A 17,546-nucleotide genomic window follows, 5' to 3' on the forward strand; every position below is an offset into this window, starting at 1 on the left:
TTTACAGACATACAAAATGACTTTGTGGAGATAACTTCTTGGCATGAATGTGCTGTGCTTTCTGTGCTTGGTTTTATCCCAGTTTCATTATGGTTCATATCATCTATACGACATGGCTGATTAACAATTACTACATAGATTCTAACAAGGCTTTGTTAGACACATTAAAGGTATCTGAGTGAAAAACTGATTTGAGCAAATGAGTGCTGGAAGAGAGCATGGCATTCCAAATATACTGAGCCCCAGTGGCCACACGTGGCCTTTAAACCAGAGTGTTAAGTAGACATATCAGTGGTCCTTTTCATAAAACCTGTCCAACAAACACCAAGACCAAGCGAGTTGACATGCCCTGAGATAGGAAACTTTGTGTTTTCGGTATATCAACGCAGAGTAGTTTCACCTGGCGTTGCCACTACACTAAAAAGTCCACATCAATAGAGCCCCGATTCGTCGAGTCACTATGGCAACGATGAAGCTTAGAGCGCAGCGCCGCCCTCTGCTTCCACGTTTTTTTTTAACCCCTCTCAACTGAAAATCGTAATGCGATCATATGGCAAATTTGAACATGTCTTAAGAAAAAAAAGTGCAACACAGCAGCCCCGTAGAGGAATGCGGCGTGGGAGAACGTTGCTGCTTGGATGTCGGGTCAATGCCGTAAATTTCAATGTAATCCTTTGCAACCACAATAATATTATAGGGCACACCTTTTGAATGGTAACTCATTAATTAATTTTATTTAGGTGTAATCCTATGGGGGGAGAAGCGCACTTAAGAGGAAATATAAAAGCATTATTCAAACGGTTATAAGAAAAAAGCGGAGCGCAACACACAATATATGCTGCGATGTGAGCGCATAATTACGATAATGTTGCAAATGTAAGGACAGATTAAGTTGCGTATGTAGATGATGGACAGTGATGTGAAACAGCACCGCTCAAAAAGATAACTGTCCAGGAATGCCAGCATATATATGCGCGGTCTGATAACAATCTCACGACGAATATTTAATTCCCTGCGCCTTCTTCAATAGGGTCATTGTCAAAAGGACATGCCATGTTCGGGACAAAAGTGTTTTTTACGCTATAGACTATAGGTGTATTTACGCAAAAACTCGGCGCAGTGGACTTTATGAATGAGGAAATTAATGTGTGTGGCTGAAAGGAGGCGTGGACAGAGGAAACCTCGAGGTTCATTGTGAAAAACCTGCAACCGACCAGGTTTGGTTCATGGAACATGTTACTACGGTAACTGACCGAGAGCTTAAATTACCTCTTTTTATGAAAAAGGCTAGAGTTACCTCCCTTTCTGAAACGGAAAACGCAGTTTCCCACATTTCAGGGTTTCTTGACCCATAGTTCTCACTAAACCTGCTTTGACCCCTGTTGTTAAAATTTTAGACTAAGTGCTGCCACCCCCACAGTATACACTGAGTCATTCATAACTAATTAAAATCGATCAGGTGAGTGACATTAACCTACATACATAATAAAACAGCACACCTACTACCACTACCACCACCCCTACTACTACTATTTCTTTTTTTTCCTTCAGGGGTCGCCAGAGCGAATCAGTTGCCTCCATCTAACCCTGTCCTCTGCATCCTCTGCTCTCACACCCACTACTTCCATGTCCTGTTTAACTACATTCATAAACCTCATCTTTGGTCTTCCTCTAGACCTCCTGCCTGGCATTTGGAAACTCAGCATCCTTCTGCCAATATACTCACTATCTCTCCTCTGGACATGTCCAAACCATCTCAGTCTGGCCTCTCTGACTTTATCTCCAAAACCTTTGACGTGCTGTCCCTCTAATGTACTCATTCCTGATTCTATCCATCCTGGTCACTCCCAAAAAGAACCTCAGCATCTTCATCTCTGCCACCTCCAGCTCTGCCTCCTGTCTTTTCCTCAGTGGCACTGTCTCCAGAGCAAACAACATCGCTGGTCTCACCACAGTTTTATAAACCTTCCCTTTCATTTTAGCTGAAACTCTTCTATCACACATCACACCTGACACTTTTCTCCACCCGTTCGAGCCTGCCTGTACACGCTTTTTCACTTATTTTCCACACTCTCCATTGCTCCGGACTGTTGACCCATAATACTTAAACTCCTCCACCTTCTTGTTTTCTCTTCTCTCTGTAACCTCACTCTTCCACTTGGGTCCCTCCCATTCACACACAGATACTCCGTCTTGCTACGGCTTACCTTCATTCCCCTCCTTTCCAGGGCAAACTTCCATACCTCTAGCTTCTCCTCCACCTGTTCCCTGCTCTCACTACAGATCACAATGTCATCAGCAAACATCATAGTCCATGGAGATTCCTGTCTAACCTCGTCTGTCATACTGTCCATTACCATAGCGAACAAGAAGGGGCTCAGAGCTGATCCCTGATGTAGTCCCACTTTCACTTTGAACTCCCCATGAAATGCTAAGGCTATCATTAAAGTAACCTTGACTAAAGGCAATTGTTCTGGTACAGATGGAAGCTGTCAGATGTAAACTTTTTGTGACAATTTTAGGAGCTTTCTTAAAACCCACAAAACTAAAATAATTGTTTTTGTATTGCTAGGTTTACCGTATTTTTGTGACCATAAGGCGCACCTAAAACTCTAAAAAATCAATGATGCGCCTTATAATAAGGTGGAACTTTTGTGTCCAAAATCTGTAAATGTTGTTGTGCGACTTCGGGATGTGCTCCACTTGACTCACTGTCGGAGCATTTCCTGCCGGCACAATGCTTATGTACAGGAAACGTGGACGTAATCAACTAAAAGTGGACAGGGATGCTAAAAACACGCCCCCGGTAAGTATATACTGCTGGTATGTTTATTGTGCAAAACATCATCGGTTTGGTTAAGGCCAACCAAAAGGGATGGATTGATGAGGAGAAAATGAGAGAGTGGCTGGGAGTGGTGTACATAAAGATACCGGATGTTTTTTTTTTTCCGACCCTGTTGATCTGCGACTCCATGAGTGCCCATCTCACGGCCGCTGTGAAAAACCAAGTGCGGCAAATTAACTCAGATCCCATCATTCCGGTAGTATTAACGAAGGAACTCCAATTACTGGACATTTGTGTAAACAGGGTGTTTAAAGTGAAGCTGCGAGTGGTGTGGGGGCACTGGATGAGAGACAGCGATTTGACAAAAACTGGAAGGCAGCGCCAGGCGAGTTACGCCACCATTTATGAATGGACTAATGTGTCTGCTTGCACTGTTGTTCGAGCTTTCACGAAGGCCGGCATCATTGCTGTAACAAAAGTGACTCCAATAATGACAAGAGAACTTGCAATGTTTGGAGAAATTGCCCAGATGTTCAATTTGGATAAAGAAGATGAGAACTTTGATAGATTTGTTGATCAAGATTGATCAAAAAAATAACGTGAGTAAGTTTTTATATACTTGAATAAAGTCCAACCAAACTCACTTTTTTGCTACAGTTGCCTTTCTATAACATACGTTACAGGCATGAAAACGGGGTGAAAAATATGAAAAGCACTTTGACTAAAATTTTCCCTATTAATATTCGCCGGGCACTTGTTAAATGGGTTGGGGGGATGCAGTGGAAGAAGGTATGGCGAATTTAAATGATTACAATTTTATGGCGACAAGAAAAACATTTTGCGAAAATGCGAACATATTTTCTACATTTATTGGACTCTGAATAGATGTTAGAAAAAACAGCATGCACTACCTTTCGCATTTGAACCGGTTCAGGTCCAATTGTAAAATAAATCCGGATTGTAAAATAAATCCGGATTGTACAAATTTGTAAAGCCTTTGTATGATCAGATTTGAAAGCACTCACTGGCAAGAGAGGAGGTAATTCCACGTAGCAGCGTCTCCTGACACTTCATTGGCAATCCAACATGTCCACCTCGCGCATGTATATCAAGTCCTTTTTATCAAAGTGACTGTCATTCCTCTTGGGCGGAAAGTTGATGGATAAACGCTATCTTTAACCCTCCTCACCGTTCTAGTCCATTAACGCTGGACTGCTACTTTCCTGCCGCAGGGGGGGTGTATTCAGAAAAATAGTCATGTGACATCCGGATCTCTATTATCCCCCTTCTATGTCTATTCTCACTCATGTCCTTTCTGTAACAACCTTTGTCTTTCCTTGACTAACACTTCATCTTTTTATGGATTAAAGTAAGTGAGACAGTACAGGATATTGTATGAAGAGCCTCAGAATGCAATATATGCTCACACAGTACACATCACCTAGTCTTTATGTTAAATCACCCATGTGCGGGGGTGAGAAGCCAGCTGCCATTTTTTGCCATGGTTGGGTCCTAGTCAGATTCAAAAGTATTGCATAGCCCTAAGGATTGACATGCTATTCATATTTTGCCAAGTCTTTCTATGGATGAAACATGGATGCCAGTAGTACTGTAGCACAAACTGTCACTTGCCATACAACTTTGCCAAGGGAATTCGGACAAAATGTGGCAGAATAGGGCAAAACCTGCACAGCAGAACGTGACAAAACTTTGAAGGACCAGGAGATGCTGGGGAAATACAAATGCTTCACGTCTCACATCAGACCACCAACAAGTTTTGTTACACCCTATTATGTACTGCCATGTTTTGCAGTATTTATCGGGTTTTACTACAGCCAACTAGGTTTTCTTATTAACATTTGGACTGCTGTGGCCATTTTTTTTGTCACTTTAAAAATTTGGCTCAGCATCCACAGCAATCACAGCTTTTCACATTTGCACATGCTTCCACATTTTCTCACATTTATCCGATTTTGTCTACGGTGGCCTCAAATGTGATTGCTGTAGCTGGCAAATGTAGCATTTACTTGTTCCTATTGAGTCTTGAGAAAAAATGTTTAATTAACTCGAACTTGAGAATCAATCAAATGGTGAAGCGGAACTTGACATACAAATATTTTTTAAATTTAATTTTAGTTTGTCTGAAAAGTACCTTACGCATTAGCAGGTAAGCTAGCCAACTTTGAGGTTTTCAGGGTGTTGATTAGTATTATGTACGTGTGCTAAGATACTGGAAACTATTTGGCCGATGGCCAGTCAGAGAGAGACGGGAGTAAGGAGTAAGGACAATTAATTTTATGGGCAGGGGCCAATTGCTCAGTGTGATTACTTGCTTGTTTTTCTTTTTGTGCCGACCAATTTGAACAGTTCAGTATTCCCAAAAATCTGCACGTCTCACTGGTTTAGACTAATTTTGATTCTAAAAATGAGCTATACTTGAACAATCAAAACCATGCCACAGAAACAACTTTTCCTCAAAGCCTTCAAGAGAAACAATGTCCACCAACTTGCTTGCATGCATAATAAATAGCATATCAAATAGAAGATAAATATAAGATGTTGCATTTACGTTTTTTTTTTAATACAGGTATTTCAAAATTGCTTAAGCATATTAACCTGTTAAAAGGCTGTTAATTAATGAAGTGACACAAATTCAAACAAACGATGCTCATGGCCTAGTCTTGTTTGAATTGACCCTTGCAGTATGTATTAATGGGCAGGAAAATGTTAAGATTACATTACATATTTCAAGTGATAAATTTAAACTCTGCTTACCAGATTGATGGTGATTCGGATCCTTCTACTTCAAGATAATCAGTCTTCTCTACCATTTGGAATTCTGTAAACACCAACGAGATGGTATCCCCTGGGTCAGCTAGGATGGTCCATTTGCACTCTCCACTGCTGCCCAGTCCTCCAGCACCAGGGGAGCCCCCGCTGGGGAAATCAAAGCTGGATATGAAGCCACTAGAACCCCTCAGGGTTCCACCACACGTGTCCTCCGCTGTCAGGTACAGAAGAGAAAAGACAAGTGAGGAGAAAGGACAGAACAGTTTAGTAAAAAAATGAAGTCCTACATAGAAATATATGTTGATAAATGCAAATAAATAAATAAATACATAAATAAATAAATAAATAAACAGGAGAAAAAAAAGGGCAGAAATTATTGGAACCACAATCTTTTAATTTACTGCCCTCAAACACACAGTTTTGGTTGAGTTCAAGTATTTCAACTGTACAAAATATTAAGGTATTATAGTATAAGGTATCAAACCATTAGATGAAAATGGACACAACTCTATTGGTATTTTATTTGTGGTAAAATAATTTGTCTTCAGCACATCATCTATAGCTGTGTTTCCATTACAGTTCTTTGCAAAAATAAAAGTGATATTGCACTATTTCGATCAAGTACAATTTGGACAATTTTCGGTGTTTCCAATGAAGAGCATTTAACTTCTGAGGCGCAATTCTCATAATGTTCTGTCTCGTCAGATCTCGTACTTCTGTAGGAGGTGTTCATGATGTTTACGGAAGACGGACGCCCGGAGTTAAAATTATTTTAAAAACATCTCCCCTCATTGGGCGGGTTCGGCATTTGGTGTTGGCATTGTGTGTGTACGTGCTTAGAACTTGTGTTATGGTGCGGACGGATGGATTTCAACAAGAACGAGCGCGGTATGTCATGCAACATTATGAAACGTGCATTGAACAGTGGCATATTGACTCTATAGCTAAATCACTTTGTCCTTAAAAAGACTTGTTATCCCCTCAGGAGGCAGCTCGGACAAGAAAGCATGTTCCCGGGCCCGTACTTCCTACTTCCTTTCCTCAGTGACCGGGCGGGTGTCACATTAGGGAAATAAAATTGCTTCTGAATGCTGTGCAAATCATTAGAGCATGATGTGGATTTAAAGACAAAAAAAGTAAACAGAAATTAAACAGAAATTATTTGTTAAAAGTAAAGGACGGGAGCTTAAAGGGACCTCATTTGGAATGAATGATCAATTCCCGAGAGAGATCAATGAGCGGCGAAAGGTACTGTTTTCTATAATGAAACAAAATAGGCAGGAGGGTAAACGGACTACGATAGCCGTTGATAAGTTATATATCGATGGCCAACTATTCCGGAACCCCAATTCCACTCCCTGGCTGTTCTAATTAGCATTGGTGGAACTAAACTTAGTTTGATTACTAGGTGTATACATATACTGTATATGTGGTTATAAAACCAAAAACATGAATACTTATTATGTTTAGGCTATATTATAAATATAATATTAATACACAACTATATCTAAAGTATATTTATAAAAAAATAAAATAAAAAAAAATCTCGCTGGGGTTACTGGTGTATTGTTATGTTTAATCCCCTGTTAATTTCCCTCACTTTCACCGCCCTACTCGTTTTTGCACTGTTTTATTTACTTACACGTTACCTTACACGTTACCTTACACGTTACCTTACACGTTACCTTACACGTTACCTTACACGTTACCTTACACATTACCTTACATGTTGCCTTATACGTTACCTCATATTTTATACAAACTATATAAATCACCTAACCACTTTGATTCTATCCTATAACATGCCAGTGGTGGCAAATGGCCTATACAGATATATACATAGGACTGTGTTTATATTATTTGTATGCATAAATTAGTTCTGGTTTCCTGGAATGTTTGTGGCGCTCGCTCACAGGCAAAAAGAATAAAAACTTTAGACCATCTCTTAAAATTAAAAGCAGATATTTGCCTCCTACAAGAAACCCACCTACAAAAATCTGAAGAAAAATTACTTATTGATAAAAATTTTAGCCAAGCGTACTCTGCCCCTTATAACAGTAGACAAAGGGGAGTCTGTATACTCATACATAAGAATTTACTCTTTACTCTAAATAATACAATAACAGACCCAGAGGGCCGATACATTATTATTCAGGTGACTATATTTAATAAAATATATACATTCGGTAATTTATATGCCCCTAATAATGATGATCCGGCTTTTTTCCATGAATTTTTCTCTAAACTGTTTGAATTAGCAGCGAACTCTACTATTATTATTGGAGGAGACTTTAACACAACCTTAAATCCATTAATAGATCGTTCTAATAAAACAACATGTATAAGGCGATCACAATCCACAAAAGTAATAGGGGAATATATGGATGACTTTGGCCTCGTCGACAGCTGGAGACTTAAAAACCCAAATAAGAAGGAATTTACCTTCTTTTCCGCTGTGCACCGGTCCTTTTCAAGAATTGATTTTTTTCTTACAAATAATTCTATTGCTGATAAAACCGTTACAAAAATACATCCTATTATTATTAGCGACCATGCACCAGTCTCCCTTTCCCTACAAGTTGATTATACCTTTAAACCACCACCTACATGGCGTTTTAACATCTCACTACTAAACGACGCAGAATTTGACAAAATTATAAGAAAAGAATGGGCAGACTTTTTGGAAATAAATGACTCTCCAGACCTATCTCCAGCTCTTCTCTGGGAAGCCGGGAAAGCAGTAATTAGAGGTAAAATTATATCATATTCATCTTATAAAAAGAAACAGGATCAAAAATTAGAAAAAGACTTGGAAGATAAAATTAAACAACTGACGGATGAGTACGCAATAAACCCAAATAACCAAATATGGACTGACTTACAAAATACAAAAATACAGTTAGACGATATGTTAACTAAAAAGACAGAGTTTATAATACAACAATTGAGATACAACAACTTTGAATATAATAACAAATCAGGTAAATTTCTTGCAAACCAACTTCAACGTAATCGGGAAAAATCGCTTATAACGGCTATTAAAGGTACAACTGGTGAATGTACACAATCACCAGAAGAAATTAATCAAATTTTTTATAATTATTATCACAACTTATACTCAGAAACTAATAAACCTAACCCAGAGCATATTGAGGCATTCCTCAGTAGCTTAAGTATACCTCAGGTAACTACTGAATATAAAGATATGTTAGATGCACCACTTACTATAAACGAGTTGTACAGTGCTCTAGATAGTATGCCAAATGGCAAAGCACCCGGCCCGGATGGTTATCCGGCTATATTTCTAAAGCACTTCTGGTCAATGCTTGCTCCACTATTCTTAAGAGTAGTAACAGAAATTAAAACTAATGGTCACATACGCCCACACATGAATACAGCAGCAATTAAACTTTTATTAAAGCCAGAAAAAGACCCCACCCTTCCATCAAGTTACCGTCCGATTTCACTAATTAACACTGATATTAAAATTATCACTAAGGCTTTTACATCTAGATTAGAAACAGTAATCCCGACAATCATTCATAGCGACCAAACAGGCTTTATTAAAGAGCGTCACTCTACTAATAATATTAGAAGGCTCTTTAACCTTATTAGTATGTCACAGCGGCATGATAAAAAGGCAGTTATTATATCATTGGATGCAGAAAAAGCTTTTGATAAAGTTAACTGGTCCTTCCTCTTTGCTGTTTTAAATAAATTTGGCTTTGGGAAGTCATTTATTCACTGGGTGTCAGTATTATATGATTCTCCTAAAGCTACTGTTACTACTAATGGGATTATATCTAAGAGTTTTACTCTACAGAGAGGCACAAGACAGGGATGCCCACTGTCGCCTTTATTATTTGCAATATTTATTGAACCGCTTGCATTAGCCATACGCCAGGAAAGAATGATTCAAGGAATTCACTCTGGGGTAACAGAACATAAAATTAATCTATATGCCGATGATATTTTACTTTATTTAGAAAAGCCTGCTATTTCATTAGGGGAAGTATTTAACTTAATAACTAAATTCTCACAGTTATCAGACTATTCTATTAACTGGACAAAATCAACACTTCTACCTATTACAGAAAATTCATGGAACCCTGCAAGCCAGGACCCATACTACTCATTTCCTATAGGTAATTTAAAATACTTAGGCATAAAAATCTCACCTAAATTAACTGATTTAGTTAATTTAAATTTCACTCCACTTCTGGATAGCATTTATAGTGACTTGGAGCGCTGGAATAATCTTCCTATTTCTCTAATAGGACGAATAGCCACTATTAAAATGAAAGTTTTACCCAAAATAAATTATTTTTTCTCAATGATTCCATTTAAACCTACGGCTAACTGGTTCCAGTTGTTGGACTCAGCCGTTACAAAATTTTACTGGAAAAAAAAAAGAAGCAAAGATTAGTCTATCTACTCTTCAGAAAAATAAATCCAAAGGAGGTCTAGAGGCACCAAATTTTATGCACTATTATATAGCCAACCAGCTACAATATATTATTTTATGGGCACAACCCAATAGAGATACTAACTGTTGGCTGGAACTAGAACAGAAGGATTGTAATAACCTCAGACTCCTAGATTTACTCTTTATTACAACATCGATTAAGCGCCATAACTGCTTTAAAAATCCAATGATTTCCGCCACCCTGACTGCCTGGTGGAAGGCACTAGAAATGACAAAAGCCAAAGTGGAGCCCAGCGGGCTTTCTCCCCTATGGCATAACCCCGACTTTCAAATTAACAACCAATCGTTTTATTTGAATGTGTGGGAGCAGAAAGGAATTACACATCTCCACCATCTCTTCTCAGATAATATGTTTATATCATATACATCCTTGCTCCAAAAATATAAAATAAAAAACGGAAACTTTTTACATTATTTGCAAGTTAAAAGTATGATAAAGAAACAAATTCCAACACTCCAGGGTACGCTCCAACCGCCTGTTTTAGCTAAAGATATTACCAAGCTTTCTCCGACAACAACAAAAAAACTCTCAAAAATATATAAGTTACTTTCATATACTGATAAAACGTCTTTACCCATCTCAAAATGGGAAACAGACTTGTCTATAGCTCCGGAATCTGTCTTTTGGATTCAAGTTTGTGAAAATGTTTTTAAAATGACAAAACACACAAATTTACAACTTATCCAATATAAAATTATTCACAGAACATACATTACTCAATATATGATGAAGAAAATGGGACTCTCAGACTCCGACATTTGTCTCCAGTGTTTACAAAACACTACAGACACTTATTTTCATGCTTTATGGTTATGTACTCCGGTTATGTGTTTCTGGACTAAAGTCTTAGAAAAACTTTCCGCTGTCTTGGACTGTAGGATACCGTTCTCTCCAAACTTGTGTTTGCTAGGTGACTTAACAACAATTGACTTACCACATAAACAATTTCAATCTATACTTGTAGCCCTTACTATCGCAAAAAAAACAATTCTTGTTAACTGGAAAAATAAACAAACTTTGAATATCGACCAATGGTCTAACCTCCTCATAAATCATATTTTAATGGAAAAAATATCTGCCTCAAATAAAAACCAAATGTCAAAATTTAAAGAAACATGGTCTACGTATATAGAATTTTTTAACCTAAACTTGGATTTTAATTCTGCCTGTTAGCGAGAGCCACAGCAGCGTTATAACTGGCATTGATGTTTCTGTATTAGGCAATTTGTAACTAATGGTTGTGTTTCCATAGTCAGGAACCCGGCTGCTGCCAGCGGGATCGAGCGGATTCACCTCCGATGGGCACCAGGGGTTGATATTCGGATTCACGGCATGCCAGTGGGTTAATTCTGTGGGTGCTGTCCCCCCTGGCGGGGAGTGGGCGGGTCTGCCCCTCTGTTGGCTGCTGGGTGGCGGCTGCGTCTTGGCCGTTCCCTGGGTCTCTTGGGGGGTGCTGCGTTGCGGGGCTTTCCCTGGTGTCGGGGGCGGCGCCGTTCCGGCGCGGTCCGTCGCTCTGGGCCCGGCGACGCGGTTCGGGGCCTGTGGGCCGCCGGGGTGCCCGGTGGTTCCCTCTCCCCTCCCCCTTCCTCCCCCTTGCTGCCTCTCCCTCCTCGCCTCTCCCCGCCCGTCCTCCGCCTCCCTGTCCCCTCTCCCTCGTCGCCCTTCCTCCTCCTCTCCCCCTCTCCTTGCGTCCCTGCCGCTGCCCCCTGCCCTTCTTGTCGTCCCCTTCCCTCCTCCCTTCCCCTTCCCCGGTACGCCTTCCTTCCCCTCCCCTGGGCAGGGGGCTCCATCCATGGCCCGGGTCTCGGTGCTATGGGGGCCGGCGGGGGTGGCTGGGGTTTGGTGTCGTGCCCGCCCCGCTCCGGTGGGCGTCCTGACACCTCGGGCGGGACCCAGTATCCGGGGGGCGAGCCCTATCGCCCCGCCGGACGGGTCCCATATGCCCGCCGGGGTCCTGGTGGGGTGGGTGGGGGCTTGGTGGGCCGGTGCGCCTCCTGCCCCCGCCCGGTTGGGGGGGGCCCCGCTGGTCACACCTCTTAACTCACTACACTAGGTTTGCACAATACACTTTTATAGACATATAGGGCACATAACACACTTTGGGGGGTGGGGTAGGGTGGAAACACCGTCTTCACCCTACAATTCCCCTCCAATTTTAATACACCACACAACTTGTGGGTGGGGGGGGGCTTGTGGGGGTGCCATCGGTTGGGGGCCGCAGTATAGAGCAGTGCTGCGGTCCCCTGTCCGTGTCGCCACCCGCCCTATCTATTTTTTTTAATGCACCACATACACTCAGCAACATGCTTGGGTGGCGGGTGGATCGGAGCGTGGGAATATCATTTCCATCGGCTCCGGTTCACCTGCTCCTAATTTTAATGCACCACACACACACACTTGTATATACACTGGGTGGGGTCACATTCACGGTTTAGGGGTAGAGTTCGCCAGTCCGCGAGCTGGCGGACTCAGTAACAGGGGTTAATTTTCACAAAGAACGCTGGGGTGACGACCGGGGCCTTCCCCCGCTGGGCCTGGGGTTCGGGGGTGTCGGCCGCCCTCCGGTGCCCCCATCTCCCCCTTCTGCCCCCGGTGTTCCGTCCTTCCACACGGCGGGGGGTGGGGTGGGCGCGGCTGCCCTCTCCGCTCCGCTGTCCGGCCCCTCTTCGGCGCCGGTGCCTGGGTGCGGGTGGTCCCCGGGGGCTGGGGATCGGGGGTTGGGGGGCTGCCGGTTGGTCGGGGTGGGGTCGGGGGGGGGGCGGCTTTGTTGGGGGGGGGCGGTGGTGGGGGTTGCGGGGTGGGGGGGGGTGCTGGGGGTGGGGGGTGTCTGGGGGATTGGGGGCATGGGGGCGGCTGGGGCTGGGTTGGGGTGGGTGGCGGGGGTGGATGGGGGGCGGGGGGTTGTGGGGGGGGTGGGGGTTGGGGGCCGGTGGGGTGCCTGGTGGGCCTGCAGTGCCCCGTCCTGCTGCGTTGGGCCGGGGGTGCGGGCCGTGTTGGGGCGGGGGGCGCTCCTGCTCCTGGGTTTGCTCTCCGGCCGGTGGCCCTGGTGGGGCCCGGGGGTCGTCCTTTGGCGCTGCCGCGGCCTGGGGGGCCCTGAGGTGTTGCGCTTGCTCTGTTCCGGCGGGGGTCGACGGCTCCCCTCTTTGGTGGAGATTTTCATGCATGCCAGATCCACCACACCAGCATCTACCGAAACTCAGACACAATCTGTTTCCTCCTCAGGTTATTGAATCGGTGGAGGCTGGTGTCTCGGATCTCACGCGGCTTCGTCTGTCCTTCCTTCCTTTTCTCGGTCTCTCCGTTGGTCTCTTGAGGCCTCCCTGATTTTATGTTTTTTGGATTTGTTGGGGTCTGGATGTTTCTTGGGCTGGGGAGGAGTTCTGGTGGGGGGTGTCTGGTCGGTGCTGGATTTCACCTTCCTTGGTTTTCTTCGGTCCCCTCGGGTCTCCTGGGTTTCGATTTAGGTGAACGGTATGAGATTTTTTTTCTAATAGGTTTCCTGGTGAGCTAACAAATACACACACGCACGCACGCACGCACGCACGCACATACACATACTCACCCACACACACAAAAAAAAAAAAATAATGTATGTATGTATGTATGTATATATGTATATATGTATGTATATATGTGTATATATATATATATATATATATTAAAAAAAAAAAAAAAGAAAAAAAAAAAGAGCAATGATGATGACATTTCCGAATGAACAATACTGAGCTCTTAAAAAAAAAAAAAAAAAAAAAAAAAAATACATGTCTCTTTTAAAAATCAGTGCCAGTTTTGGGGGGACAGGGGGTTGGGTTGAGGATTAGAACTGCTTTAGCTCAGCTCATTTACATCCCCACCATCAAAAATCTAATGCTACTTGAAGAGGATTAATCCTATCTTCCTTTGACTTTGATAAGATATACTGTATAACACTTGTCTCCTACACAGAATTATTCAGCCTGATGGTAAGGAGGAACTTGTGTTTAATTTTCTATATAAGTTTTATCTATATAAGTGTTTTTTTCCCCCTCCTTTGCAATGATCCCTACATCAATATTAAATCCTTCTTCCTTCTGTCCAAGCAGCAAGACATTTAAAATGGTAAAATAGGGTGGACATGGGATTTGTGAAAGTTTTGAGTGGTTGAATTTGAAAAAACAACAGCACCAAAATGATAAAGTACCAACCACAAAATGAGCATACACATTTCTCACAAGTACCGGTCGCTTTGTAATTCTCACACCGACAATGCATTTTTAAAATAGTTCAATTATAATCTCCATATTAAGGGGCAAAAATAGCCTACAGTAGAGTGGCCTCGTCAGGGATATAGCTGGCCGTGCTATTATCTCATTTAGTGAGGATGGTGAATAAATCTGATAAATTGACACAACTCGGACATAAAGAGCTCATCATTTTTAAAGGTAGATCTTTAGGGAAAATATTTCTAAAGTTCACATTTTGCATTGTTTTATAAATTCATAATCATAACCATTCTTTTTATATATATAAATAAATTATATATATTACCAAACTTGTGAAGTTTTTTGTTTTTGTTTTATTGTTTCAATATTGTGACCTCCCGCAGAGGACAGGTTAAATAACATAGACATCCTGACTGCAGACCAGACAATCAAACAAATTAATTTAAAAAAAGTAAAAAAAAAAAAAAAGGATCATTAACATTGTATTCTTATGCACAATTTCTTCAACCCCCAAAAACGTATGAATACTTCTTTGTTTTTGTTTTTTACGTTTTTCAATGCTAGAGCATACAAAAGACAATTCATAGCATTTTTGTGTTAAGCAACCTTTTGCTTTTGTACATTTACAGTTGTGTTCAGGGTATGTAAACTGAAAAAAAAAAAAGGCCGTTTAAGTCTTTTTTGAAAATTCACCATGATATGCTAAGTTATTTGCACAGAGTAATGTATGTTTAATCAAATCAAGCAACAAATAACCATTTGTTATAATTTGTCCAAAACTTATAAATATAAGTTGTTCCAACATAACGGTATGCGCAGGTCACTGTTTCACCGGCAGTTAGCGGCAGATAGCAGACAACAAATAGTAAACAGCATTTGCTCTTACCTGAATCAAGCTAAATGTTAAGTAAGAATTTTTTTACGCTACATGCACTATAGTAAAATCATAATAGCACTACTTGTCTTATTTAAAATGTAAATTTCATGTACATTTACATAATAATGTTTATAATTGATTATTCATGCACAAATGTTAAAAGTTTTTTTGTGGGTGATTAATATTGGCATTGCAGAAAAATTGTCATGTGATTTATTGCCATTATTTCAATTAAAAATTTTACAATGGATTTTTTTTCACATGCACGGACGCACATACATACACACACCCTCTATCAATTTTTCACACCCCCAAGCTCCCCGCCCCACGCACAGTGGCTTGATGGCATGAGTTCGAAGTTCAAAGCCCAAGTGCGTGGACAGTGCAAGCCAGGCACATTACGTGCCCCTTTTTTTTACTTTGAGCACCTGCCCCACCGAAAATCACTCCACGCCCCTGTTTACCGCTGTTCTTTGTCGCTGTCGCTGGTGGCCTGTGATCTTGTTTTTTTTTGTTTTGTTTTTTTTGGGGGGGAGCTCAGTATTGTTCATTCAGTAATCTTACCATCATCATTGCTCTCCCTTTTTTTTTTTTGTAAGTGGGTGAGAATGTGCGGGTGTGTGTGCATATGTGCATGCGTGTGAGTTTGTGCTCATTAATTCACCTAAAACCTATTAAAAATCCCATACCGTTCACCTAAACCGAATACTTCAGAATACAGCTAGAGTCGTGAAGTTGTCAGGAGACCCGAGGAAGGATCAAAGAAAAGAAAGAAAAGTGAAATCCACCACCGACCAGACATCACCTACTACCCACATCTAATTTCCAATAAATTAGGGAGACCTCAAGGGACCAAAGGAAAGATTGAGGAAATGAAGGAAGGATAGATGACGCAAAGTGAGATCCACAGACATCAGCCTCCTCCGATTCATCGACCAGAGGAAGAAGCAGATTGTGTTTGAATTTCGGTAGATGTTGGTGTGGAGGATATGGCATGCATGCAAACCTCCACCAAAGTGGGGAGCCGTCGACCCCGGCCAGGGCAGCGCAAGCACTACCCGCCAGGGCCCCCCAGGCCGCGGAAGCGCCAAGACACAACCCCCGGGCCCCGCACCAGAGTGAGCACCAGAACGCAGCACCTCCCAAGAGACCCAGGGAACGGCCAAGACGCAGCCACCACCCAGCAGCCAACAGAGGGGCAGAGCCGCCCATGCCCAGCCAGGGGGGACAGCTCCTATAAAGTTAACCCACTGGCATGCAGTGATTCCGAATATTAACCCTTAGTGACCATTGGAAGTAAATCTTGAGGAGTTGGTGACTGTAAGGTGTCATTTAATGTGGTCTACTCGATCCTGCTGGCAGCAACTGGATTCCTAACACAACCATTAGTTACAAATTGCCAAATACAGAAACAGCAATATAAGTTATCGCAATGTGGTGGCTCTCGCTAACAGGCAAAATTAAGTAACCAGAATTAGATTAAAATATTCTATATACGTAGACCATGTTTGTATACATTTTGATATTTGTTTTTTATTCGAGGCAGATGTTTTTTCCATTAAAATGTGATTTATGGGGAGGTTAGACCATTGGTCGATATTCAGAGTTTGTTTATTTTTCCAGTTAACAAGAATTGGTTTTTTTAGCGATAGTAAGGGCTACGAGTGTAGATTGAAATTGTTTACATGGTAAGTCAGTTGTTGTTAGGTCACCTAGCAAACACAAATTTGGAGATAAAGGTATCCTACAGTCCAAGATAGCGGAAAGTTTTTCTAAGACTTAAGTCCAGAAATATATAACCGGAGTACATAACCATAAAGCATGAAAAAAAAGTGCCTGCACTGTTTTGTGAACACTGGAGACAAATGTCGGAGTCTGAGAGTCCCATTTTCTTCATCATATATTGAGTAATATATGTTCTATGAATAATTTTATATTAAATAAGTTGTACATTTGTGTGTTTTGTCATTTTAAATATGTTTTCACAAACTTGAATCCAAAAGTCAAATTCCGGAGCTATAGACAAGTCTATCTCCCATTTCGAGATGGGTAAATACATTTTATCTGTATACGAAAGTAACATATATATTTTTGAGAGGTTTTTTGTTGTCAGAGAAAGCTATCTAATATCTTTAGCTAAAACAGGCGATTGGAGCGTACCCTGAAGTGTTGGAATTTGTTTCTTTATCAGATAAAGTAAAAAAATAAAAAATAATTGTTTTATTTGTATTTTTGGAGCAATGATATATGATATAAACATATTATCTGAGAAAAGATGGTGGAGATGTGTAATTCCTTTCTGCTCCCACACACCTAAATAAAACGATTGGTTAAGTTGAAAGTCGGGGTTATGTCATATGGGAGAAAGCCCGCAGGGCTTCAATTGGGCTTTTGTAATTTCTAGT

At 41.4% G+C, this 17,546-nt stretch overlaps 1 protein-coding gene across 6 annotated transcripts in view; it reads right to left on the reverse strand.

Annotated features, from left to right (window-relative positions):
• The window catches only part of LOC147171791 (CUB and sushi domain-containing protein 3-like), a 499,351-nt gene that overhangs the window by 367,292 nt on the left and 114,513 nt on the right, over positions 1–17,546 (reverse strand). For all 6 annotated transcript variants that reach the window (XR_015095358.1, XM_086078287.1, XM_086078288.1 and 3 more), the window contains exon 5: positions 5,561–5,789. Coding sequence is in view for 5 of the 6 variants with exons in the window: in XM_086078287.1 (XP_085934413.1) it covers positions 5,561–5,789 (229 nt within the window). In the remaining variant the exon portion in view is untranslated. The remainder of the gene's footprint in view (positions 1–5,560; positions 5,790–17,546) is intronic.

This window comes from Leptonotus elevatus, chromosome 6, assembly GCF_054856555.1.
Source record: "Leptonotus elevatus isolate MCC_2025b chromosome 6, RoL_Lele_1.0, whole genome shotgun sequence".
NCBI classification, from domain to species: Eukaryota; Metazoa; Chordata; class Actinopteri; order Syngnathiformes; family Syngnathidae; genus Leptonotus; species Leptonotus elevatus.